The following is a 24,176-nucleotide window of genomic DNA, read 5'->3' as shown; positions in this document are numbered from 1 at the left end:
CAGAAAGGTAGATTGCTTGTCCAATATCTCTGTGTATACAACATTATTACAAACTATTTTACAGGAACTGTTTGAGTAGGGAGTGGGAGTGGGCAAGAATAAAAGTAATAATACAAAAATGAGAACTTTCTTTAATATTTGAACAGTAGCAACATTAGCAAAGCCTCCATCTGTTAGTACAATATTAAAGAAATATCAAGGAAGGGGTTAAGATATTTCTTCTTACATACAAATGTTTATATAAATAGTAAATAAATGAAGATACATATGCATGTGGACTAATAGAATTGCCATTCAGAAGAACTTATTGTTACGATTTGTAGCTACCACTATGTAATGTAATAAGTTTCTATTGAAAGCATTGATAAAAATAGTTTTTACATATACAATCTTTGTGTTCTCTTTCAGGTCTTGAATCATCACGTCCAAATTTAATTCTTGGATTGGTTATCTGTCAGAAAGGGAAACGTCCTGCTACTGGCATGGAAACAGACAAAATAGAGGAGAAGCGAAGTCGGATTCAATTGCAGGAGGAAGCAGAACCATCTCAGTTCTTGAAGGGGCCAACAGCTTCTTTTCAAGAAAAGAAAACTCCAAAATACACGCTTTATTCTGGAGACTCAGCTGTAAGTACAACACCACCTGGGTCTCCTCCTCCACCTCCACCCCCTCTTCCTGTTCCAGAAAGCTCAGCAGTTACACCTTCAGTATTAAAAATACTGTCCTCGATTAAAAGTGGAAGCACAACTACTGCACCACCACCTGTTTCAGCTACTGCTTCTCCAAGCGTTACTGCTACGCATTCTTCATCCTCAAAAACTGCCACACCTCTGGAGCACATCCTGCAGACACTTTTTGGAAAAAAGAAATCTTTTGAACCTGCTGCTAAGGAGTCTGAAACTGCCCAGTCTTCAAATCAGAAAGCTCAGGCAGCTGCTGAGGGAGGTATGGCGGCTGTTCCTTTGTTAGATCCCATTGTACAGCAGTTTGGACAGATGTCAAAAGACAAAGCAATAGAAGAGGAGGAAGATGACAGACCATACGATCCCGAGGAAGAATATGATCCAGAGAAAGCTTTTGAAATGCAGACAGGTGAAAGTGAAAAACTTTATAGTGTGGAAAAGCCGAGTAACACAGCAGTACTAGAGGATGAGGCCTATGATCCAGAAGATGAAACTATCTTGGAAGAAGCAAAAGTTACTGTTGATGATTTACCTAACAAAATGTATACGGATGCTAAAAGCAGTGCTACAGAAACACCTGCTCCATACGTACCCGACTTATCTGCATCCTCATCCTTAGTGGAACAGCAAAAAATGTTGGAAGAATTAAACAAACAAATAGAAGAACAGAAAAGGCAACTAGAGGAGCAAGAAGAAGCCCTCAGACAACAAAGAGCAGCTGTTGGTGTTTCAATGGCTCATTTTTCAGTGTCTGATGCTTTAATGTCACCACCACCAAAATCTTCCCTAATAAAGACTGAATTGTTCCAACAGGGACAGCAAGCTGTACAAAAAGTAGATTTACCTTCATCTGCAAATCAACAAGCACAAGTTTTAAACCAGGGCTCTGACCCACGGCAGACCAGAGATCCTCGACAAGCCAGAAGAATGGCAACAGAAATAAATGACAATAACGATGCTCGAATAAAGCCACAGGCAGTACAGAGTGAAACACCTGCAAGAGAAATTCTTCCAGCAAGTTTTCCAAGTGCTTTGTCAGCTTCACTTGGTAAGGAAGATAATACATTAATGTCTGCTCCTCAGCTAAGTTATACTGGTGATAACTGGGTTTCAGGTGAACAGGCTTGTACAGTGTCACAGAAAGAGGTGTCTAGTAGCAAATTTGAAAACACTGCTCAAGTTAATTTGGAGAATGTAAATCAAACAGTTCCTGGCGAACCCTCTACATCCAAACCCTTACGCAAAGTGCTGCTTCCAACACCTCCAACTACATGTTTTCAGCCTAATTTCTCCACACCAAATGACAGTCAGTCTTTGCAAGATATGCATCAAGTATCATGGCCAAATGAGCCAAAGGAAGCAATAGGAAGAGATTCTTTTCCAAATGCAATGTTTACTTCTCAGGAAAACGCAGGTGGTCACTATGAACCAGAGAGAGGTCTGTCTTCACTGCAGTATGAAGAACAAAGAAACCCTCAGCCTCATCAATTTGTAGAACAAACAGAGTCTACATCAATTCAGGGTGAGGGTGGCCCTCTCCCACAGCACTTTGAAGAAAACAGACTTCCATTTTCTTTACCTGGGCAGAAAGGAGGACCTCCACAACCACCAATACACAATGCACCTGGAGGACCTCACGGACCTAATTTTAGAGGGCCAGCACCACAGTTCTCAGAAGAGCACGGTTCTCCAAATAGTGATGGGCAAAGAGGACCTGCCCCTGGAAGGTTTGGACCTCAAAAGGGTCCCATCCCTTCCCTATTTTCTTCACAGCATGGATCTCCGCTTTTTGGTGATAATAGGGGCCCTGCCCCATCTTATGGTGTTCCAAGAGGAATGTCGCCATCTCAGTTTGAAGATCATATGGAACCTCACATGGAACAAAGGGAATTCTCAGACTCTCAATATAATGAAATGATTAGGCCTCCAGGACAATTTGAAGGATCTGATCAACCTCAGTTTATGGGAAACAGAGGACCTTTTCCTTTTGGAGGTCAAAGACGACCTCCACCAGCTCAGTTTAAGGGACAGAGAGGAGGCCCTCAGTTTGGAGGGCCAAGAGGTCCAGCCCCTGGTCATTTTGGGGGACCAAGAGGGCCTCACACAAATCAATTTGAAGGGCAGAGAGGTCCAGCTCCAAATCATGGACCTGGCCCAAGAGGACTTTTGCCACAGCCATTTGAAGAACGGAGAGGGAGCCCCCCACCCAGATTTGCCAACCAGAGAGGTCCAGCACCACCTCAGTATGGAGGACCAAGAGGACCCTCGCCTGCACTGTTTCCAGAGCAAAATGAACCTCCTTCTAGATTTCATTTCCAAGGTCAGTCACAACAAAGTATGAAGTCAACCCCAAGACCACTCCTAGACCTTCCAGGCCATCTATCAGCCCACAGAAAGGAGATGTGGGAGGAGGCTGGACCATCTGCATCTCTTCCCAATGTTTCTGGACAAGGGCATGAGTCAGAAGGACAGTGGTCAGCATCTGACTTCCGAGAAAGCAAAAATATTGAATATAGAGGCCAGACATTTGAAGGGAGACAGAGAGAAAGATATGAGGGAGGAAATAAAGACAAGGGCTTAGATCAACCAGAGCCTCAGCAAGCTGATAACCGACAAGGTAGACCCTTTGAGGAAAGACGAAGGGATCGTGAACATGGCAGACCTTGGGAAAGAGACCGTGGCAGAAACTGGAACAGAGACAGGGACTGGGAGAGACACAGGGACAAGGAATGGGATAAAAACAGAGACAGAAACCAGAACAAAGATAGAGAGAAAGATTCTGAGCATGCTAAAGACTGGGAAAGAAGCAGAGACCGAGACAGAGCTAGAACCAGAGACAGAGAATCCTACAGAAGACGTGACAGGGAGAGATCAAGAAGCAGAGACAGAGATCGTGACAGAGATAAAGACAGGGACCGGGATCGAAGCAGGGAAAAAGAAAGAGATCGAGAGAGAGATCGGGATCGTGAAAGGGGGAAAGACCGGAAGGATCGGAGCAAGACCAGGGAGACTGGCAAAGAGGTGAAGCCAGAAGCACCTAAGGAAAGTCAGAAACCAACTGAGACAGAAGCTTCATCTTCCACTTCTCAGTCATAGAAATATGACTGCTACTGTATTTTCCATAAATAAGATACTTCTACAACATAGCAAGGACTGAGTCAGTGTCGTCTGTATATACTGTATATTCTCACCTTTACAAAAGTGCTGTTGTAAATCTAGCCTTATAAAATGTACTGACAAATTAGTAATTTTTGAACAACTGTGAATGAAGAGACTCAAATATGTCAACAGCAAGAGCATACTGGACTTGGACTTGCTGCATTTTGTGCATAACGTTTTTATTATAAAAATTCACAGCGTTACCTGTTCTGAAGTTTTGTTTTTTTCTACTTGCATCTTTATCTTAAAATTTCCATTTACGGTACAGAAATGGGAAAAATCTAAGAAGAGCATATTGCTTTTTAAAATTATAAAGTTATGTTTTCCAGTAACTTGAATTGTAATTTTATAAGAGAATTTAATCAAAATCTTAGGAGCCATACCTTTACATCTCATTTATGTGATATGTTGATGTCCAAGTTGTTCCTACAGCACACGCTATAAAAAAAGGATTCCAATATTGCTGTCTTTCTTTACGATGCACAAATCGTGTGTTTAGGAAAAGGCTGCAGAAGAACAGTGTTATCTCTGACAGAGGATTTGGAAGCGGAATGCTATAAGCTTAAAGTGCACTATCTTCCTTTCTCTATACAGTTATTTTGTGTTTTGACATCCATCTGTTAAGTGTACAACAAAGAAACAGTTCATACTTGGTTTCTCACAAGGGTGAGGAATTTTAAATCCCACCTATTTACAAACCTGTAATTACAGAGCATATAAGAGTAGCACCTTTATAACCAGCAACATTTCTAAAAGTATCAGATATATATTTGGCAATGAGTCAAGTCTACAAAAGAATGGGGATACCAAAGGAAGGAGAAGGAGTTTTATTAAACAGACCATTCTCTCTGTTCTTTGTACTGATTTCCGTGGGGCATTTTGTGGGTTTTGTTTCCTTTTTGCAGAAAACTGCCAGAGATTTAAGCAGTGTCAACATTCTCCTGTACTTTCCTCTCTAAAAGTGTTCTAAAAGTGTTCTAAAAAAGAACAAGTGTCCCTGGTTTTGTCAGCCCCTGCTTATGCTGGCCCTGTATGTCACACTGTCCAATGAAAAGGGTATAAATGCATTGAGCTTGGAAAGAAGATCGGCAATACCTGATGTGATACAGGAGGGACAGTTCCTCCTATGAAATGCATTACACAGCTACTTCTCATGTATTCTTCAAGTATGTAAATCTGAAGTATGAAATAAGAAAACCCGGCTAGTTTACAATTTGGCCACATGAATTGATAGTTGCTTAAGTATTTTCTTATTTTTATAAAATAGTTTTGAAAGAGGTAAAATTAGATTCCTACAGATATTTGCATCCTGAATTCTCCCTTACAAGTAGCGCCTGTCGTGTATCTCACCATAGGTTATGCAGCCCATGTTGGTGTGTCTTACAAGTCCTCACACGTCACGGATTTGCTGGTTGCAATGATTGTAATACAAACCTGTAAACAACACGTTAACGTGCAGAGAGGTGTTATCGAATACAGACATCTACTATGGTGTAAGATTTTTTCTTAATGAGATGTTTCTAATTTAAAGACATACATAAAAGTATGCAAAAAAGCAAGTGTGTTTGTTTAGGTTTACTTGATAGAAATTTCTGTAAATTGTATTTTATATGGCAAAATATAGCACTGTACATTAAGATACGGGAGTTCACAGGCTTTTGTTACTGTAAGTAGAATAAACATCTACAGTTACATCCTGTCTGTTTCTTAAGTGTGTCTGCGTCCATCATTTCCCACTATCTCAGGGGAGTCACCACAAGGGGCTGATGGCACACAGGTCTCATTTCCACCCTAAAGATGGCATTTTGCAGGATGCCAGGGTTGGGAGGGGGGAGGCATGGAGAGCCCAACGCGTGCACATCTGCATCCAGCACTGCTGGTCTCCTTTCTGGAGGCCACGAATGCACTTTCTGGACCGGCCACACCTCCTTTGGTGTGGAAAATACCCGTGCACGCTGTAACCTTCATTGGTGCACAGCGAAGGAAGGCAGGGGAAAGGTCTGAACCTTAGCATAAAGGTTTTCATACAGTATGGATCTGTATATTCTTTTATTAAGGGCTAGAATAGTGTTTCCATGCCTGTGACTCTGACTTGTTCCTGGAGCCTGGCACAACAGGCGTGTGCTTTTAGTACTGCAGTGCACGGCCACGAGCAGAGACGTGACATAATACCACACAGACTGCCCCAAGCGTGGGATGCTGCCATGGGAAGAGCGGTTCCGTGTGGGTGCGTTCGGGCGGTGCCTCGGGGCAGACGGCCCGGCTGCGTCTCGTGACTTCACGTGTGAGCAGCGCTCTGCACGCCGAGGTCGGTTCCTTGAGCTCAGAGCTGAAGGGCAGCTCTGCTCTTCGGTGACAACGACAGAGAGAACGGCACGGAGCTGCCCCAGAGGGCGGTGGGCACGGAGCGGCCGCCGGGCACGGCCAGCCGCGAGGAGCCCCGCAGTGTGGGGAGCGCGCACCCGTCAGCGCGGCGGGGCGGTTGGCGGGCGGCGCAGCGCGCATGCGCGAGGCGGGCGGTTGCGCGCGGCGGTTGGCGGCGGCGCGTGCTGCGCGTGCCGCGCGGGCGGGTTTGGCCGCTGCCGTCCGTCCCCTGAGCGCTAGGGCGGGCCCGGGGGGGCGGCGGGCGGCGCACAGCGTCCCCTTCTGAGCGCGGGGGTGAGGGACCGCTCCCCTTCAGCCGTAGTCAGCTCCGCGCCCCCCGGGTTGCTGGCGCGGGGGCTCGGCTGAGGGAGCCGAGCGGAGCAGAGCAGGTGAAGGCCGTTTCCCGGGAGCAGCGGTGTGTGGGAGGGGAGGGCCGAGCCGCTGCCTCGTGTGGTGCGGGAGCGGCGGGGCCGCGCTATGTGCCGGGCGCTGCCCTGCGGCCGTCGGCCGTGACGTTGGCGGGTTCGGTGGTTGAGCGCGTGAGAGAGACGCGGGTCCGTGAGATAGGCGTGTCGCGGCCATGTCGGGGCCCGCCCCGCAGCCCGGCCCTGCCGGCCCCTCTCCGGCTGCCGCCGCCCCCGGGGGGGACGCGTCCTTCGGCGAGCAGAGCCTCGGCTTCACCGCCGCGGACCTCAGCCTGGTGGAGATGACGGAAATAGAGTACAGCCAGCTGCAGCACGCGCTGTACGCGCACGTGGAGGCGCGGGCCGGTGAAGGCGAGGCAGAAGCCAGGGCCGGCGCTGCGGGTCCCCCCGCGCGGCACGACGAGGGCTGCGCCTCCTGCGGCCCCGCCGGCCCGCCCGCCTTCCCCGGCCTCTGCCAGGCGGGAGCGACCGCCGACGGCGGCGTGCCCGGCTCGAACCCCTGCGTGGGCCACGCGGACTTCCAGGAGCTCAGGATGATGTTGCTCAGTGAGGTCAACCCCCCTGCCAGCCAAGCAGACAAAACGCCCAAGGGTGGCTCTGCGGAAGTCTCGGGGCACGGCTTATTGAGGGCGAAACACGGTGAGAGCTTTGCTGGGGCGAGCAAAGGGAGCGTAGTGGTTGAGCATGTGGCGCTGGCACCCGAGCCCAGATCGAAATCTGCAGTCAGAGTTCGATTGGAGGACAGATTCAACAGCATCCAGACAGAAAACCCCAGATGCCAAGAACCCCAAGAATCTGGAGTGACTCTTAACAAGTGTGTTGTGCTTAATTTCAGTTTCTGTCGTTAAGCTATGTATTTTCATAGAGTTTGAACGGGTTTTCTAAGTTAGACCTACGATCAGTACTTTAATACATGCGATGTTCTCATAAGTTGCACTTTTCTAAGCTGTACCCCTCCCACGTGGCTGTGCTCTGCCCTCCCGTGTGACACATCAGTGGCACAGAATGTCGTCACGAAATTAATTACCTTACAACTTTATGATTGATCACAACCTGTAATTGAAGTAAAGGTGAGATAAGAACGTTACCTGGTGTTGCAACTTAGAAAAGCAAGGCAGCTTTTTGAGCCTAACAAAATAATATGGGGCAGTTGATTATTGTAATGAATGATGAGTGAAAGTTGTCTTATACAATGTAAACAGTTTGGCCCTGTAACTGTATCAGTGTTCTGCTAAAGCATTACCTTGAGGCTGTTACTGTGCTGAATAAAACACCTTCTCAGCTGATAGATTATTACTATTTTGTAATAAATGAAAGTGGTTTCTTGATGATAACTACCAAAGGATATGTAGCTGTGATTTTTTTTCTGTGCTCCTCGTTTTCAAGTACTCACCTTAGTGTGTTTTTGTGTGTTGTTATGTAGCTTGGTAACGTTGATTCGGCAGCCATCAGAGCTGGTCGGTGTCCCCCCTCATCAGCATCAGGACAAGTGTGCAGCGGTGGTGAAAAACAAGAGCACACCCACCACACCTTCTCCACAGTTCACACATCCACTGTTCACCATGAGTGCGTGTTCTGCTGCTGGAACTGCTAATTCCTCACAGGCCCAGGTAGGTCATACGTTCTCCATTAATTGTACTCTGAAGATGTCAAATGCTAATAATGTCAATCTTCTAGGTGTAGTAGAATTGTGAAGGTTTGTGTTAAAGTGTGGCTTGGTTTGGATACACATAAGTAGTACAATCTATAGTTTGTTCATCTGTTAATTGTAAGGTTATCAAAATTATCCAAACCAATTGTGTGGTGGTTCAGTCATGTGATAATGATGGTAATGATCAGTACGCCGTTAGATGTTGTAGCAGAAGTGCTAAGTCACGGCTTGAAGCAGTGACGGAGAAGCTGGTGGAAAGGCAGGGCCAACCCAGGGGAGCTCAGCTGCATGCAATGTACCTGAGTGACTGCAAGGGGTGGAGCCAGGATCCACTCCTTCTCAGGCCTCATTTAAGGGTTGGCAGTGGAGGTGAATGTGTCTTGGTGGAGATCCTTGCATACCTGAGGTCTTCTGAAGGTAAGCAGCTTTATTCCTTTGTTTCTGCATCTGCTGCTTCACTTGGGCTTATTCTCACTTGCTGCAGCCTGGGACTCTGCCACTCCACTGTCATTGCTGTGTTTTCCATCCCATTATAGCATTACAGGTATCTTAGGAGAAAGATATCTATGTGTATATTTTTCTGTTGTATTGCTTATTCTGTAGAAGAGCAGGAGGAGATGTTTAATGAATAAGATTTTCTAGTGTTTGTTTATTTTCTAATTCATTTTGATGAGGAAGGTGATGCTTTGTTTTTACTACTTCTTTTTCCTTGTAATCACTGAAGCAAGAGAGAGAGTGTGGCACTCAGGAAATGCCAGAAGTATATTCAAGAAGTAGAACTAAAAATTCAGCAGACTGTTAAAATCTCACAGTTGTGGTGTGCAGAAGTAATTGAGATTTATTTTCATACACCACAATGACTAATGGAGCTGAAATTTAAGATCTTCATACAACGATAATGAAAATTGTCTCCTTTTTATGTATATAATCCTCATAAGTATTCCCTTCTTGATTTTCACAGGCCTCTGGAACATCTTGCACTATTTTGGAATCTGCCAAACATCAAGAGATTGGGATTCCCAGAACATTCTCTTTCTGTTACCATCAGGAAATGGAATCCACAAAACAAACAGTAGGTGCTATGAATAAAGCTTTGCCTGAGGAAGTTTGGATTAAAGTTGGAGGTAAACCATCTACCTTCTTTTCATTTTGCTTTCTCTGTCCTTTAAATCCTTTTTAATGTGCGTATGTTCTACAGTGAATATGAGTGCAGTGTATCATATCAGGTGTGATCTTTGAGATACGCTGTGGGCAATATGGAACTAGATTAAAGAAAAAAGTTGTAAATATAGCTTAAAATTATAGGCAAAAGTGTTTGGCTCTTCTGGCTTGAAGTGAGAAAACCTGAGGCTGTAAAGTATCTTTGAAATTCTGGGTCTAGAGTAAGTAATTGGTTTCTTTCTACGTTTTTTGACCCAAAAGTTGATATAGCAGATCCAGTTATCAAATTGAAGAACACTTAAAGGACTTCTTCAAATGCTAATTAAAGGTAGGCATGATCTCTGTAAGTTCTCTGAGCAAATGGAAGTTAGGTGGATTTTGGGTCAACAAGCGGTGCCTTTGGGTTTAGGACACGTGTTGCTGTAAGGAAGAGTCAATCTAGGTTGGCCATAAAGCTTCAAAGATAAAACAACAAAGAATAAATTTTCTATGCTCAGTGTTTTCCATGACCAGTAGGAGGATTATCAATAGGTTCTTTTCCTCTTTGTTTTGCAAAGAAGACACCTTATGCAAGCAAGCGATAAACAAAAGAAGTTGCAGCCGAATAAGCCCAATGGATGCAAACATAGATCGCAAACCTCTTAGTGAAATACAAAATATGCGAGATAGCCAGAGTACTGCATCTGCCCAGGGCCCCTGGCAGTCAGCACAGTCACATTCAAGTGTGCAGGTGCAGAGTGGTACGCAGGAAGGAGTTACTCAGCGAAGAGAAAGACATAACCGCATGGAGAGAGACAGAAGGTAATTTTCCTATGAGGAGCTGCAATGCAGAGTTTTTGAAGCCTAAGGTACTGATATTCTAACAGTCCCGTCGTTTTCCAAAGTAGAAGGTAAATTTGATGTATTTTGTTTTACTTACAAGAAAAAGCAGTGCAGGCAGTGAGGCTTTGGTGTTTATTAGAAGAAAGTGTATGTGCCTAATTGCAGGCTGCTCTAGAAAGATGAGGTAACTAACTTGTATGTAACACAACTAATATACAGACTTACAAATATAGATTGTAGCAAACTAAAGATAGTTAGCTTAAAATACAACAAAAAGCAGTCCCCAAAGGTCATGGCTTGTCTCAGATATGAGTAATTGTCCTTTATTATTATTATTATTATTACTCTTTTGCCTTCTCTTCCATCTTGATAACCTTTTGTGTTTGTTTGTAGGCGCAGAATCCGGATTTGTTGTGATGAACTGAATCTTCTGGTTCCGTTCTGCACTGCTGATACTGATAAAGCAACAACCTTACAGTGGACAACTGCATTTCTGAAGTATATTCAGGAAAAGCATGGCGATTCTCTGAAACAGGTTCAAATCTAATTTCATTTTTGTTCTTGATCAAATACTGAAACATTTTTAAAGCTGTCATAACATAGCTAAAGTATGGAATGTTTCTTCTGGGTGCTGTTGGTGAAGGACCACTGTATCGTTGAACTGTCCTTTGTAAAGCTGTTTTATTTGACCAGCTCTTCTTGCAACAATTTCGGTTCAGTAGTGTGGTACCATAGGCTGTCTTCAGGTAGAATTTTCAGATTGGGTTTACCTATTATTTTCTTTTGTTTTCAGTTAGCATCATACTCAGGAATGGGGCTGTCTGTAGAATTAGGGCCTTCTTCAGTCATTCCTATTCTTCTCCCTTCTTTTTCTCTCTTCCCCACTTATTCACAGAGATGTCTCTAGCTGGCTGCTATGAGCCAGTGGTTACGTGATGGGATTCTGAGCTACGTGTGTGCCCACACTATCTTAAAGTGATTGAGAGTAGTAAAGGGTTGTATGCCAGATAAGCTCCGACACGACTGCAGCCCTACTTGTAGCCCAAGTGCAATTCTGTCTCTGCTAAAAGTATCATAGGAGAGCAGATGGAACGTGGCCCCTCAGTGCTTACTGTTAAATGTGCATTAGTTTTCTTCAGGATACCAGTGAAACAAAAACATACATCTCAAGAAAATACCTAACAAACTTTGTTGTTGTTTCTTTTTGTGTTTTGATTTTTAGGAATTTGAGACTGTGTTCTGTGGCAAAACAGGCAGGAGACTGAAAGTGCCCAGATCGGATTCGTTTGTAACATGTCCCGTTCAGGAGAATGTGCAGCATGGCTATGGAGACCAAGTAGCCCTGAATTGTCTAAGTGTGGATAAATAAGGAACGACCTAAACTGTATTTTTCTCTGTTTACATGCAGGGCTTTGACTTATTGTGATTAATTTATTTGATAAGCTCTGGGAGTGACTTCCAAAACTGTAACTTGTAAAAACACATAAATAGAGCTTTAAGGAAAACATTCATCATTCAAAATGGAAATGTAAATTAACTGCCAGCGATATAAATCAGTGTTCTGTTAAAGGAGCTTTGGGACTAGAGGAAACAAGAAAATGCCATGGCAGCTATTAATTATTTTTCTCCTCTTGCTCTTTTTCTGTTTGTGGTTCTGCTTTGGATTTTCTTTCCCTTCTTTTTCCTTTAAGGTGATACAGTACAGTTAAGAATTGTTGTAGAACATCACCCTCTCCTGTTACTTTCATGGCCACGTGCAAATATATCCTTTAAGTGTAAAAAGCAATGTAAGGTACTGTATTAAAATGCCCATTTTTCTCATTAAAAGTTTGGAAGTTATGTAGGTTAATTGAATAAGTGCATAGTTTCTAAATTGTGCTGCTATTATGGAGTTTGTTTGCTGCACTTTAACATATTTGACCCCAAAGATTAATACAAAGCTATTAGCATTGTTTTTAGAGTGGTGCATTATTTTAATGTATTTCACAGAACTGTCCAACAGTTTCTTGTATTGTTTAGTCCAAAAATGGCATATTGTAAACAGCAGATTATTTAAACTTACAAACTATTTTAATATTTAAAGACTGATATGGCTCTATTGTTGATAAGCTTCAGCATTTAGGGCAGAATAGGATAGTGTCTGAGCTTTATTAATTTCAGTGATAATAGATGATGCCAGCAGGTTTTGAAGTACAAAAAGGTCTCCCAAAGTAAATACTGTTTGAAATCACGGATATTGACAATTTTGCAGCAATTTATTTCCAAACAATCCTAGGAAAAACAGTTTTGGAATATAGAGTTCATTTCATGTGTATAGTGACATTTATAACATCACAAAGAAAGGGTTAAAAAAAATCTCCTTTTATTTTTACAACAGTTCATACAAGTCTTTTTTTGGCTGAACTTTAGAAGAGCATCCTTCCTTATTTGGGGCTTCTTTCATGATTACTGTGCAAATAGCTTAAGTTGAGGTCATGAAAATGCTGTTACTTAACTTCCTTTGTTATCATATGGAAATACAAAAACTCTCCCCTGTAAATTAAAATATATACATTACACCTTTTGCAGAATTTGATGGCAAGAGGCTTAGTAATTACTAGGCTGGGCAAATATTTGAGGTGCAGTCTGAATACTGATAATAGGCAGCATATACCTAAGCTGTGGTCTTAGCCCAGAGTGTTAAGGTGTTAAAATATTGGATGCTTAAATGCCTTATTTCCACTGCTCTAAGCAGCAGTTAGGTGCCTGAAACCTGAACGACGTGGATGTTAGTGCACAAACCTGCATGACTGAAGTCAGTGGGAGCAGCACCGAGGAATTCAATTGACAAAGGATCAAACATTTATACAAAAAAGCTGCGCTAGTACAGCCTGGGAGATGATGGTAAAAAGGAACACTTCCTCTTGCAGGTCTCTTCGACACGGGGAGGCAGGGAAGGTGAGGTGATTTAGCAGTAAAAATTCTGGAAAATAATTGGGGGAGGAGGAAAAAATGCTCATAAAGCATCTTTAGTTATGGTTTTCATCTGATGCTTTCTTTTTCATAGAACTGAATTATTGTGTCAAAGTCTCCACTTATAATAGAAGGAACATCTGTCCATTTATCACTAGGAAGATTGTCTGTTTTCTTACAATGCACTGTTTATTTAAATATTCAGTCACTTCTCCACTTCTTGTACTGTTTTATGACTTTTTGGAAGTCGATGCTCCGACAGCTCCCATGCAAGCTGATGTGTCACATATGCCTGGAGTTCCCTGAGCCCCAACAGCACCAGGAGTACCGGGATCCCCTGGAAGACCGGGTTCACCCTGAGCACCATCCCGACCATTTTTACTAATTCCAGGTACACCAGGAAGTCCTAAACAAGAAGGGGGAAAAACATTACATGTAATATTTCCTGACTTTCATTTTTAAAAATAGATGTAACTTTTGAAGTTCTTTAAAATACTTTGAGTATCTGTATATCAGACTTGTTCTGACTTGTTGAATACAAGATGTTGAATAAATTTACCCTGAGTTTGCAGTGGATGCGTTGGATTTTTTTTAGAGTACCTTTGGGTTTCCTGGAATTACCTGAGTGTAGTTAATATTACACTGCATGTTTAATATTGTTACTGCATGGGTCAGTTTTGACTTTTGCTGACCACAGCAGAAATGGATTCCACATTGCTACTACCTCTAGTCCATGAAGGACAATTTGTAACCAGATTTATTTTGCAGGGTCCCTAAACTGTTTGCTCACTGTGCCCAGGGGAGTGCTCCTCTTGCTCCCCAGATCCCTCCTTAGCAGGAGGCAGTGGCACTCAGCTGCTTCAGCTCACTGCACGTCCCAAAGTCTGATCGTCATTAAGACTCTGAATAGGGGAAGGAGAGTGACAATGCAGAACGCCTCACTGACATTAAAGATAAGGAGCTTCCTTTGAAATGTGTCTAATTTCAAACATTTCCTGATGGTGAAATACACATTTTGTTTACTGGCAGAAACAATTTTGGTTTGAGGCAGGCCTGAGCTGTTCTTTCTTCTATTCTTTTTCTTTGAGATGCCAAAGATAATTCACAGAACTCTTAATTCCCATAATAACGAGCTTTTATAAATATTGTAAAATGAGCTTCTGTCTCCCTGAGGGACAACTGCATCTCTAAACCTGCATTCCTGACTTAATTATGATACAGAAACGATGCCTGATCCTTTTCATTTTAGTTAGAATTGCTTCTACTGGTGATATCACTCCACCTCATAAATAAGAGAAATGCCTTCAATACTTAATATATGAAAAATAGCATCTTTTTACATGCTTTAGAAAAGAAAATATGTATTGATGGAATTATTTTTACGGAAGGATGTGAGAGACAATGGCATATAAATACTGTTGTTATGAAAGTATGTGGATGCAGAGCATGGTTTTGATGCCTGTAACTTATTCATTGTGAGGATGCAATCACAACTAGAAAACTAGGAAACAAAACATTCTTTCAGACTTCCTAAGAGATGCTTATTGATTTGCAGAAATGAAATTTGGAATCCTCCAACAAAATAGGCAGAGCTGTCCTTCTTAGCTTTTACTTTAGTTATGACTCATTACATTATTTGCACAGGCTCACCTTGAGGTCCTTGATCACCATCAGGCCCATCAATTCCTTGTCCAGCCGGTCCTTTATCTCCCTTTTCGCCTGTGTCACCTTGAATCATAAATAAACAATTTCAGCCATGAGCTGTAAAATCAAAAAGTCTCAGGGCAGTGCTAAGATCTTTGCTTGCACAGCATCCTAGAAGATGCAAGCAAAATGATCCTCTAGAACTCTGTCCAGAGACCGATCTATTCTCCTCTACTGCTGAAACAATACCAAGTTGGTCATTTATTTCAGTGGGCATAAGACAGAAAGTGCTTAGCTCAGTCTCACCTCTGGGACCAGGATCACCAAGCTCTCCTGTTGGCCCTCTGTATCCGGGTGGACCACGAGCACCAGGATGTCCAACGCTTCCCGTCGCTCCTGGAGGACCCGGTGGACCAGCAGGACCAGGGCGCCCCGTCATCCCAGGAGATAAGGGCTTTCTTAGATTAGCAGCTAACTGTGCAATTTGATCTGAAAAGCAAAAACAGAATATCAGCACCTACATTAAAAACTGCATGTCCGACATTTTCACTCTTTGCCATTTGGTCAGAAACCTGCTGCTGCCTTATGCTGTTTTCTGTTTCCTAAGCCACTTTGAAACAAGGCGAGTATTCTGGAAAATGATACTTAAATAATTAAAAACCAAGTCCTCTGAAACAAGCCATGCTGAACATAACCTCTAAAGGCAAAGCAGTAACAGCAAGGAAAGAAAGGCAGATGCTGGGGAGCTGGCACCTGGCTGGAGCCCTGCTTTGAGGACTGGGATGTGCCATGGCGGGGAGAGGAAAGCTATAGGAGCTGAGCTTCTGAACGACATATCAGAGCTTCTGCCAGCATGCTTTGTATGTTGCCCCATTGAATCATTTAAAAACACTAAACTCAAGAAAATGAAAGGCATCCCAAACAACAAGAATTTCCTGAAGAATTTCCTTCCATTAACAGCCAATGTATTTTTCTTACTTAAGATAAAAAAGCACAAATCTCAGTAGACATCTCATGTTCAAGATCTCATCTTCAGCCACACACAATAATTGGTTTGTTTTCTCCCAGCAAAACTCACCGTTTATCATTTCCCCACAGAGTTCTCTTATATGTTGCTCGCTGGCCTCTTTGCCCTGCAATTAACAGAGAAATCCTGCATTATACAAACCATATTATTGATAATAATAACTGGCAGATACATCATGACTCAAAACTCACTTCCAGCAGCTCAGTAAGGAGCACAGGATTCTGCATGAAAATGAGATTTTTTGGAGCACTGAGGAGGAGCTGTATTTTTAAATGAGCAGTTTCTAACTCACTTCTGTAATGACAACAGCAGCTTACGGCCCATTCCAATGGACACAAATAATCTGTATGTCAATGAGAGAAGATTCATTCTCCAAGGTAAACATTGGGGGGAGATTGCAATTCTGAAGCCTGCAAACCACCGGTTTTTATCCACTGCAAAACTCCTGATGCAAGACTGCTAGCTTGCCTGCACGGTTACTTTTGTCTGCTCAAATGCAGGATGCCACTTTCTTTTCTGAACACGCATCCAAAACCTGCAATCCTTCCATTCAGTGCAGTGAACAAATGCACCACAGAAGGAGACAATACTTACAGGAGGCCCCGGTTTGCCTGTGATGCCAGGAACGCCCTGCTCCCCCTGATGGCCCATGGGCCCTGGGTGTCCTGGGATCCCTGGAGCTCCAGCTGTCCCATTGGGTCCTTGAGCACCTTTTGGACCCAGTTCTCCTCTTTTTCCTGGCTATAATAAAGAAAAATAATGCAGCACTTAAAGTTTAAGGAGATCCATCACTGAAAGATACAGTAAGCATGTTTATAAGCAAATGTTACAGGGCACGAGTCCGCAGTACCTGACACATACCTCTCCTTTTTGGCCAGGAGGACCAAAGGGACCCTGTTAGAAAGAAAATGGAAATATGAAAGAAAGATCTTATGGAAAATGTCCATTGAAAGTCCTTCCTCCCACTCTGCATGGTGTGGGAAGCGGTGCTGACACACACATGTTGGGCCACTCCAGTAAAGGGGCCAGGAATGATAACGGGATGTTGCAGACCACATCCAGGCCCGGCACCAATAGACTTGCACCAGCACCAGTGCTGAACACAGGCCCAGACAGCCTGGAGAGTTCTGGAAATCGACAGGAGGACAGAAAAATGTCCACCTGCCCCTCAAAATGACAACAAGTGCTGATGTGCCACTGCTGTGTGAAGGCCACACCGCCTACCCGTGCCTCCTCAAGGGAGCAGCAGGGCCAGCACACTCCCAGAAGGCTGTGGCTGGCAGGCTTGGCTTGCAGTCCCCTTTTTGCAGCCAGTGGTGCAGTGATGGCAGCTGGAGTACTTGCGTGGTTAACACACACTGATTGTCTTAGTTCTGTATGAATTCATAGTTCTGTACATTGCTCCACTATTTAAAATTCAATTCTACTGCACTTGAGGACACCTACCAGTTCTCCTTTGTCACCTGGGAGACCGTCTGCTCCAGCAATGCCCTGAAAGCAGACGACAGAATTAACACAGCGCCTAACAACGCACACAGGTTACTGGCAAAAAGGCTCACTCTGAGACTTGAACAACCTCAGCTCCTAAGGGAGACGGGGGCACTTAGCAGCTTATTATCCACCACCCCCAAGAGGAAGCACTGCCCAGGAGCTGCCCTGCTGAGGGCAGTGCGTGGTGCAGGCAGCCTGCACAAGGACAGAGATGCCCCTCGCCACACGTTGGCACTTGGATGCCTGATGGAAGGCGCTGGAGGCAACACAAACCATTGCACACTGCTGCTCTGACACCACTCCACGTGCTGTGCAGCAAAGCTTGCCTATTGCATGGCAATTAGAGCAGGTAACGAACACTGTTATGGTGACTGTATGGCTGGAGAGAGAAAGTTAATTCAAGACAAACAGAGGACAGGTTGGCTTTTCCCTTAGCAACAAAACAGAGAACACACAGACACTGAAGCTGGGAAACAGAACAAGCAATGCTTGTTGGAAAATCACTTATTTTCTGCAAGAATAAAGTCAAGCACCCACCTAATTTACTTATTTAATGAAAATTATCTCAAAAAGCTCAGCGCTGAGATAGATTCATCTATGGAAGCTAAGCAGCAGAGAGTAAAAGATGAAATTAATGAGGCTAGGAGGCTGCTGAGCCCTGGGGCTACAGTGAATCCTCTTCATTGGTCTCAGGGACCGCCCCAGCGAAATGCTGGTGTCACTCCTGTCAGCAGGACAGGACTGTCATGCCTCCTGTCAGCAGGAAACTCATCACAGAAAGAAGGACAGTGTCACTTACCTGGCTACCTTTGGCACCAATAACACCAGCAGGACCCTGAGAATAAGCAAAAGGAGGCCAATGAGCTCAAATTGTTCTTCCCTTGTGAACTCCTGGTGCATCACACACGCACTCACACAGCAGTGAGTCACCCTAACTGCCAGGTAGGAGGGATCAACGCTCATTCACATTTCTCAGACATAACAAGAGAGTTAAAGCATCCGTGCTGCTCTTGCAGCGCACTCTGCAGCCAGCAGCTCAGGCCTCAGCCCATGCATTTTATACCCTAAGAGCAACAGGAGGCATTTCAAGGCTTTAGAGCATCAGTTCTCTCGGAGGTTCAGTCAGGTGCTCCTCACATGGAGGCTCACAGAATGACACAGGGATAAAATACATCGCAGTGATGAACCATTTTGCCCTTCATGTGAGGTTTCTACAGCACATTCATCAAGCTGGCACCTGCAATCTGACCGTTCCTTAATAACCAGAGCTGCAGATGGCTCAGCAGGAGGAACCTGAGAGGCGGACAGACGCAGAATAAGGCCACGCCATTGTGCTCAAATCAAGCACTGAATACATTTAAAAAAGAAGGGGGAGGATTTCTACTAAGGAAAGAAATAATTCTTGGCAAAACAGGCACTAGCACGTGGAAATGCAGAAATTACTATAGCTATGACTCCTGTTTTATGTTTGCCAGTGGCAAAGGCAATATATTCTTTCCTGGACATCACCGCCTGGATCTACACCTCCAACTTTTTGGGGTCCTGAGGCTCCACGGAAGTTCACAGCAATGAAACACACCCCTGTAAGGAACACTCCCTCGGAAAAAAAGCTCAGGTGGAAAAGATTCGGATTCAAAACGGTGGGATTTCCTGCAGCCACCACTCCCAGCAGCAGGAAGAAGTGACCCCCGTGGCCCTGAGGACTGCCAGTTCTACACCCGGTGCTGTGCTCACGTGGGTGCCTCTATCCATTGAGCACAGCCAACATTTCTCAGGGAAGGACTGCTGGGAGATGCTGCATACAGGATCCCCAGGAATCTGTGGCATGAATCCTGTGAAGGAATACTTGCCTATGGGTGCCTCAGACTGCAGGCACAGTGAAGGTAAGCTGCACTAACGCTGCATGTTCTCTCGCACAGTGGGCACACGTGGGGCTGTCACCAACAGCAGTGGCACTGTGGGAAGTCACTGCACGTGTCAGCTGTGCACAGGGAGGTGGGAAGCTCCTGGGGGTACCCCGGCCTGACATGGCACGTTCTCCTGCTAATGAGCAGCAGGGGTTACGAAACAATCAACAATTACATCTCAGAGCAACCACGCTTAACTTCAGAGCCAGAAATAAACCCTTTTTTTGCTCTGCTTTTTGCTTTAAGCACGATTTTTTTCCCCCAGAGCAGCTCCCCAGATAACGCTGCTCCGCGCACGGCCTCTTTCCCCCTCTGGAGCACACATTTCTCATGGCAGCACAGCCCTGAACACGGGCAGGGCCACAATGCCGCTCCTGTCTCACACCTCAGGCTGCACTGAGGGCCTTCTTTAAACCCACACAGAGGGGCCTTTGTGAAATCCACCGCTGACACAGAAAGTTCACCTTAAAGCTGGAGTCAGGGCAGCCGCCCAACACACGGCTGCTGCTCTCCTGCAGGCCCTGAGCAAATGCCATTCACTTTGCCCTGCTGCCTTCTTTTAAATGAGAAGGAATTCATTTACATAAAAAAAAAAAAAACAGTTGGATTTGTTCGGAGGTGTGGGGCCCTGTGGGGCTGTTCAGAAAGAAATCACAGAGCAAACTGTAATTAAAAATAAAATCCTGAAACGCTAATCAAGGCATCTGAATGACAGCGCGAATCAGCTCTCCTGTGCATGTGTGGCATGCAAAGCAGGAAACGAGAGTTGTCTATTCTGGCTTACATAGGATCCCATCCTGCCTGGAACTAGCAGGAGCTCCTGCACTGCAAGGGACATGGGCAGGAATAGGAGCAGATGCACGAATCCTGCTGCCTGCTTGGGGCCCAGCTTGGGCATGCAGCAGCAGCAGGACAAGGGGGGACACCCCATGTGCCAGCCTGCTACTGAGACTGCATCCGCTTGCTGTGATGACATCAGCTCTAATTTCACATCTCCCAAACAGGAAGGAGTTACAAACATCATCTTCTCCTTACCCTGTCACCAGACTCTCCACGAATTCCAGTCGGACCAGGAAGGCCAGGTTCCCCACTGGCACCTTTGGGACCCTGTTAGGAAAACAGCAGAAGAGCTACAGGGAACCCTGCACGACATCCCCAGAGCTCATCACGTTTGAAAGCATTGCCTTGGATTTCCTCTCTCCTTTGTTCCCCAGGGACCATTTGCTTACTGTCAGCATTGCTTTTGCTGACTGCTCAGCCTGTACAGCCTGCTCTCATTTCTGGTCAGGCACACTGACCTGGTGCTCCAGCTTCACTGCTAATAAAACCACATCCCAGGAGCTGGCAGCACACACAGCCTCAGCCAGTTCTCTGGGGACAGGGAGTGGTTGTAAACCAATGGGGGAGAGGAGAGGAAGAAAGAAGGGAGTCCTCCATACAACAAAAGGGAAAAGGAGCTGGCTGATGGCACACAGGCTGAGGGCGTCCAGGTGAAGGAGAAAGCAAGGGGCCTACATGGTTGACTCAAACCCTTCTGATATAAACACTAAACATCAGTTTCAGCAGGCAGCTTGTTCACCCTGATGTTCTTTCTATTATACTGTGTTAGTGATGGTGTTAACCCAATCCTGGCAAGTGGGAAGACACTGCTTCCCCTCATTTGCTGCCATCACACAATGCTGAGCACAGTGCAGAGCATAGGGGCTGACCAGAACACGATGTGTGTGAAGTGACCCTTGTCTGCACACTGACCTGGAAGCCTCGGACACCGGGAGCTCCAATGGGGCCTGGGAGACCAACGGGACCCTGAAAACGTAAGGAGATGATTCAGGCTCAGGTAATTCACCTGTGTCATTAAATGGCTCCATCTAACAGGGAACACATGCAGTTTCATGCTGCAGAACGCTTTTCCCAGAGAGGCACTGCTGCTGAACAGCCATCAGAGTGGTGCTTGTTTGTGTTTGCACTGACACTTGTTAATGCTGTCACTATTAATAAAAAACGCTTATTTGTATATATCTGCGGTTAAGAACACATCATACTGATGAATGGCACAGACTGGTGACAGCAAAAGATGGAAGCACACGATCTGTTCTCTGTCCTGAAATAGGCCAGGCTGAAGGACACTTTGTGTAGGTTAGAACTCCAATAACACGGGTCAGAAATTAGAAACCAACATTAAAAATAAGCACGGGTTCAACTTCTATTGCATCCATGCCATAAGTCTGCAGCAATGTGATGGGCTGAACTGCCCTCGTTCTTCAGCTGTAACAACACAATACCTTTTGTGGTATTGGCAATTTCAGTGAAAAATTACAGACATAAAAGCAAATATTATGAGTATTTCTAAGGCTGATTTCCCTCTCTTCGGGCACCTAAAGAGCAACTGCATGCAAACAATAGATTATTATCCTGCTCAGTGCCTTCCAAGTGACACATAGCAGAAATCATGTCAGACTTGCTGCAGGCTTCTGGATTTCAAAATGAGATTAATGGATAAAAAAGAAAACAAGAAAGTATGTGACAACCACTGGAAGGAGAGGTTCAACTCCAATGGTAGCACTGGGTGGGGAATAAGAGAATAAATGGTGTCCTATGCACCACTAAGGACCTCAGTGCTCTTCAGCCCTAAGTTTCACGAAGCTGTCAGTACAGAAAGCAAAAGTGAGAACTGACGGAGCAGTACCTGGGTTTGTTTCACACCCACAGAGCAAGATAAGACTGCTGCAGTACTGTGCATGGGCAAGGAGATGTGAGAACAGATTCCCACCTGAGAAACGCTGTGGTTTTGCACCATATGGTTGTGAGCATTGGGGTCTTTTCAAGCACTGCAGCACTGCGCCTTTCTGGCACAAGATTCCCAGCAGGTCTACAGCTCTGCAGCACACATTAAGCTCCTGTCACTCAGGACTGCAATGCAAAGGCTTTTGTTTTAGGCAGAGACTAATTGCATGTCCTGAGCTCTCCTTTGCTATCTGGTTCACAAGCAGCACTGTACTTACAGTTGCTCCTCTGGGTCCCGGCAGACCTCTATCACCAGGAATACCGACATCACCCTGAAACAACACCAAAGTCATCCCTGGCACTCAGGAGCAGCAAATCCACCCTCCCCAGCCCGCTGCAGAGCCTGAATATATTCTTGGATCCCAGGTAACTGCAATCTACTGGGCCACTCCGCCCGTCTGTCTTGTTACTGAAAGCTTTCCTTGTGCAGGGAAGCAGCACATCAGCTCCAGCTTCACGGTTTGGTTTAAAGCACCCTCAGCAGAGCTCACAATAAATGTAAATGGTGGGGATACGTACGGGGATACCTGGCTCTCCAGAGGGACCCGCCTCTCCCATCTCTCCAGGACTGCCCTGCAGAGGAGAAAGCAAACACTCCATGAAGGAACAGTTTCAGAGAGCCATCTCTGTCCTATTTAGAGAAGCAAGCTGAAAAATGGAGTCAGAAAATAAGAACAGCTTTAAGCTTGTACAGTTTCAGGACAAAGAATAGAAATCCAAAGGACACTTAAAGAATGGGGGACCGATACGCCCTGTGCTGGGACATAATGCAGGTGCCACTCTAACGCTCCATGGAAGCTTTTCCCCTGAGGTAGTGGGGGAAAGTCTCCAGAAGGAAAGATGGGATAAAACTGCTAGGAAACGCTCAGTCCTTCTCTTTCCAAAGATGAACCTCACTCTCAGGACCTTCACAAAAAGGGGCACACTTCTCTTCTGAGCTTCAGTAAATGACTGGTGAGACTCCTATGCACCTGGTACGTGTTCAGTGAGCCAGATATAACAGCTGCCTCAGAAAGAGCAGGGCCACCTCTGTTGCTATACCTCCTCAGTGGCAGAAACACAGCCTGGGCAGGAACACTGACACCCTCACTGAGGGTCAGCCCTCTCTCTGGGTGCACCTGCAGGCACTGAACCTTTTTGCTGCGCAGGTTAATGGCTTTCCCACCGGAGCCCATCATTAGAGAGACTGACTCACTTACTGGTTCACCTTTAGAGCCTTTAATCCCTGCTCTTCCAGGCAGTCCCTGGAAAGGAAAGGAAGAAAAAAAAAAGCAGCGTCAGAAGAAGTCAAGCTATTAGATGCGTTATTCTAGTCTGATTTGTCACACGTGAAGTGTGGTTTGCTTGAAGCAATGGAGGAATTAACATTTCTGCAGTTTTCACCATGGAAATGATGCCTTCCATTTTCCTCTTGTCCACTGGAATAGCTGCTCTACACACACTACTCCTCAACAATTAGAGCAAAGAGAAATACACAAATAACACAACAGCAGCAATGTTTTGCACAGTGGAAACCTCCCTCCTGGGGTGCTGAAAATATTTTGTAAGACAGGAAGAAAGAAATGCTTTATCTCTATGTAAATAGTTGGAAGACTGGAGACAAAACATTTTGCCAATGCATACCGGTAGGGCAGGGATCAGCACACTTCTGAATCACGGTCAGCTGTATCCCAAATATTACCTCCCTGCATAAGGGATGCTCATCACTAGGATGGAAAAGAGAAAACCCCTCTCTGATTTAGATTTTAAAGTAGGCCACATGGCCAGAAGCCAAGGCTTTACTATGCTACTATTTGGTACTAGTCCAGATGTTTTCCATCCTGTCTTGTCCATCGCTCCATGTCTGTATGGGGAGGAAATCGCACTTTCTCTAGCATTAAATGGGTCCCTTTGTGAGACAATGCACAAAATGAAGCTCCTCTCTCCCAGCCACGCTGCTTTTATGCCTCGGAGGTGGGCGGTCAGTGCTGCCATACTCACGGGAAGTCCGTTTGGCCCCTTCTCTCCAGGAACACCCATCCGAGCTGCATCACCCTGTGGATATCGAGAGGTTAGGAGAGACCTTCTGCTACTGGAAAATAGTCTGACACAAGGAGGGGACACATT

The 24,176-nt window shown here is 45.1% G+C and overlaps 3 protein-coding genes across 4 annotated transcripts in view; 2 read left to right on the top strand and 1 right to left on the bottom strand.

Annotated features, from left to right (window-relative positions):
- DIDO1 (death inducer-obliterator 1) overlaps positions 1-5,534 on the top strand; it is a 47,343-nt gene extending 41,809 nt beyond the window's left edge. The window contains exon 17 of the mRNA NM_001012832.3: positions 409-5,534. Within this exon, the coding sequence (NP_001012850.3) occupies positions 409-3,779 (3,371 nt within the window). The 3' untranslated portion in view covers positions 3,780-5,534. The remainder of the gene's footprint in view (positions 1-408) is intronic.
- A 1,073-nt stretch (positions 5,535-6,607) lies between these two features.
- TCFL5 (transcription factor like 5) lies at positions 6,608-13,788 on the top strand. 2 transcript variants are annotated; one of them, XM_015296651.3, is made up of 6 exons: positions 6,608-7,445; positions 8,055-8,241; positions 9,244-9,406; positions 10,004-10,244; positions 10,659-10,800; positions 11,488-13,788. In XM_015296651.3, exons 1-6 carry the CDS (start codon positions 6,787-6,789, stop codon positions 11,632-11,634), a joined length of 1,539 nt encoding a protein of 512 aa, XP_015152137.1. In that variant the 5' UTR covers positions 6,608-6,786; the 3' UTR covers positions 11,635-13,788. The 2 variants fall into 2 exon arrangements, with proteins under 2 accessions (XP_015152137.1, XP_001234727.2); XM_001234726.5 differs by having other exon boundaries at positions 6,610-7,445; positions 10,001-10,244.
- Positions 12,611-24,176, bottom strand: part of COL9A3 (collagen type IX alpha 3 chain) — a 31,755-nt gene continuing 20,189 nt past the window's right edge. The window contains exons 19-32 of the mRNA NM_205305.2: positions 24,051-24,104; positions 23,270-23,314; positions 22,590-22,643; positions 22,289-22,342; positions 21,039-21,092; positions 20,322-20,393; positions 18,179-18,214; positions 17,335-17,379; positions 16,750-16,782; positions 16,483-16,629; positions 15,940-15,994; positions 15,168-15,350; positions 14,868-14,945; positions 12,611-13,623 (exon numbers count right to left, since the gene is read on the bottom strand). Of these exons, the coding sequence (NP_990636.1) occupies positions 13,448-13,623; positions 14,868-14,945; positions 15,168-15,350; positions 15,940-15,994; positions 16,483-16,629; positions 16,750-16,782; positions 17,335-17,379; positions 18,179-18,214; positions 20,322-20,393; positions 21,039-21,092; positions 22,289-22,342; positions 22,590-22,643; positions 23,270-23,314; positions 24,051-24,104 (1,086 nt within the window). The 3' untranslated portion in view covers positions 12,611-13,447. The remainder of the gene's footprint in view (positions 13,624-14,867; positions 14,946-15,167; positions 15,351-15,939; positions 15,995-16,482; positions 16,630-16,749; positions 16,783-17,334; positions 17,380-18,178; positions 18,215-20,321; positions 20,394-21,038; positions 21,093-22,288; positions 22,343-22,589; positions 22,644-23,269; positions 23,315-24,050; positions 24,105-24,176) is intronic.

The sequence above is a fragment of the Gallus gallus genome, chromosome 20 (genome assembly GCF_016699485.2).
Source record: "Gallus gallus isolate bGalGal1 chromosome 20, bGalGal1.mat.broiler.GRCg7b, whole genome shotgun sequence".
In the NCBI taxonomy this organism is placed as follows: Eukaryota; Metazoa; Chordata; class Aves; order Galliformes; family Phasianidae; genus Gallus; species Gallus gallus.
The sequence above is the reverse complement of the archived record's forward strand: the minus strand, read 5'-3'. Positions and strand labels throughout refer to the sequence as shown.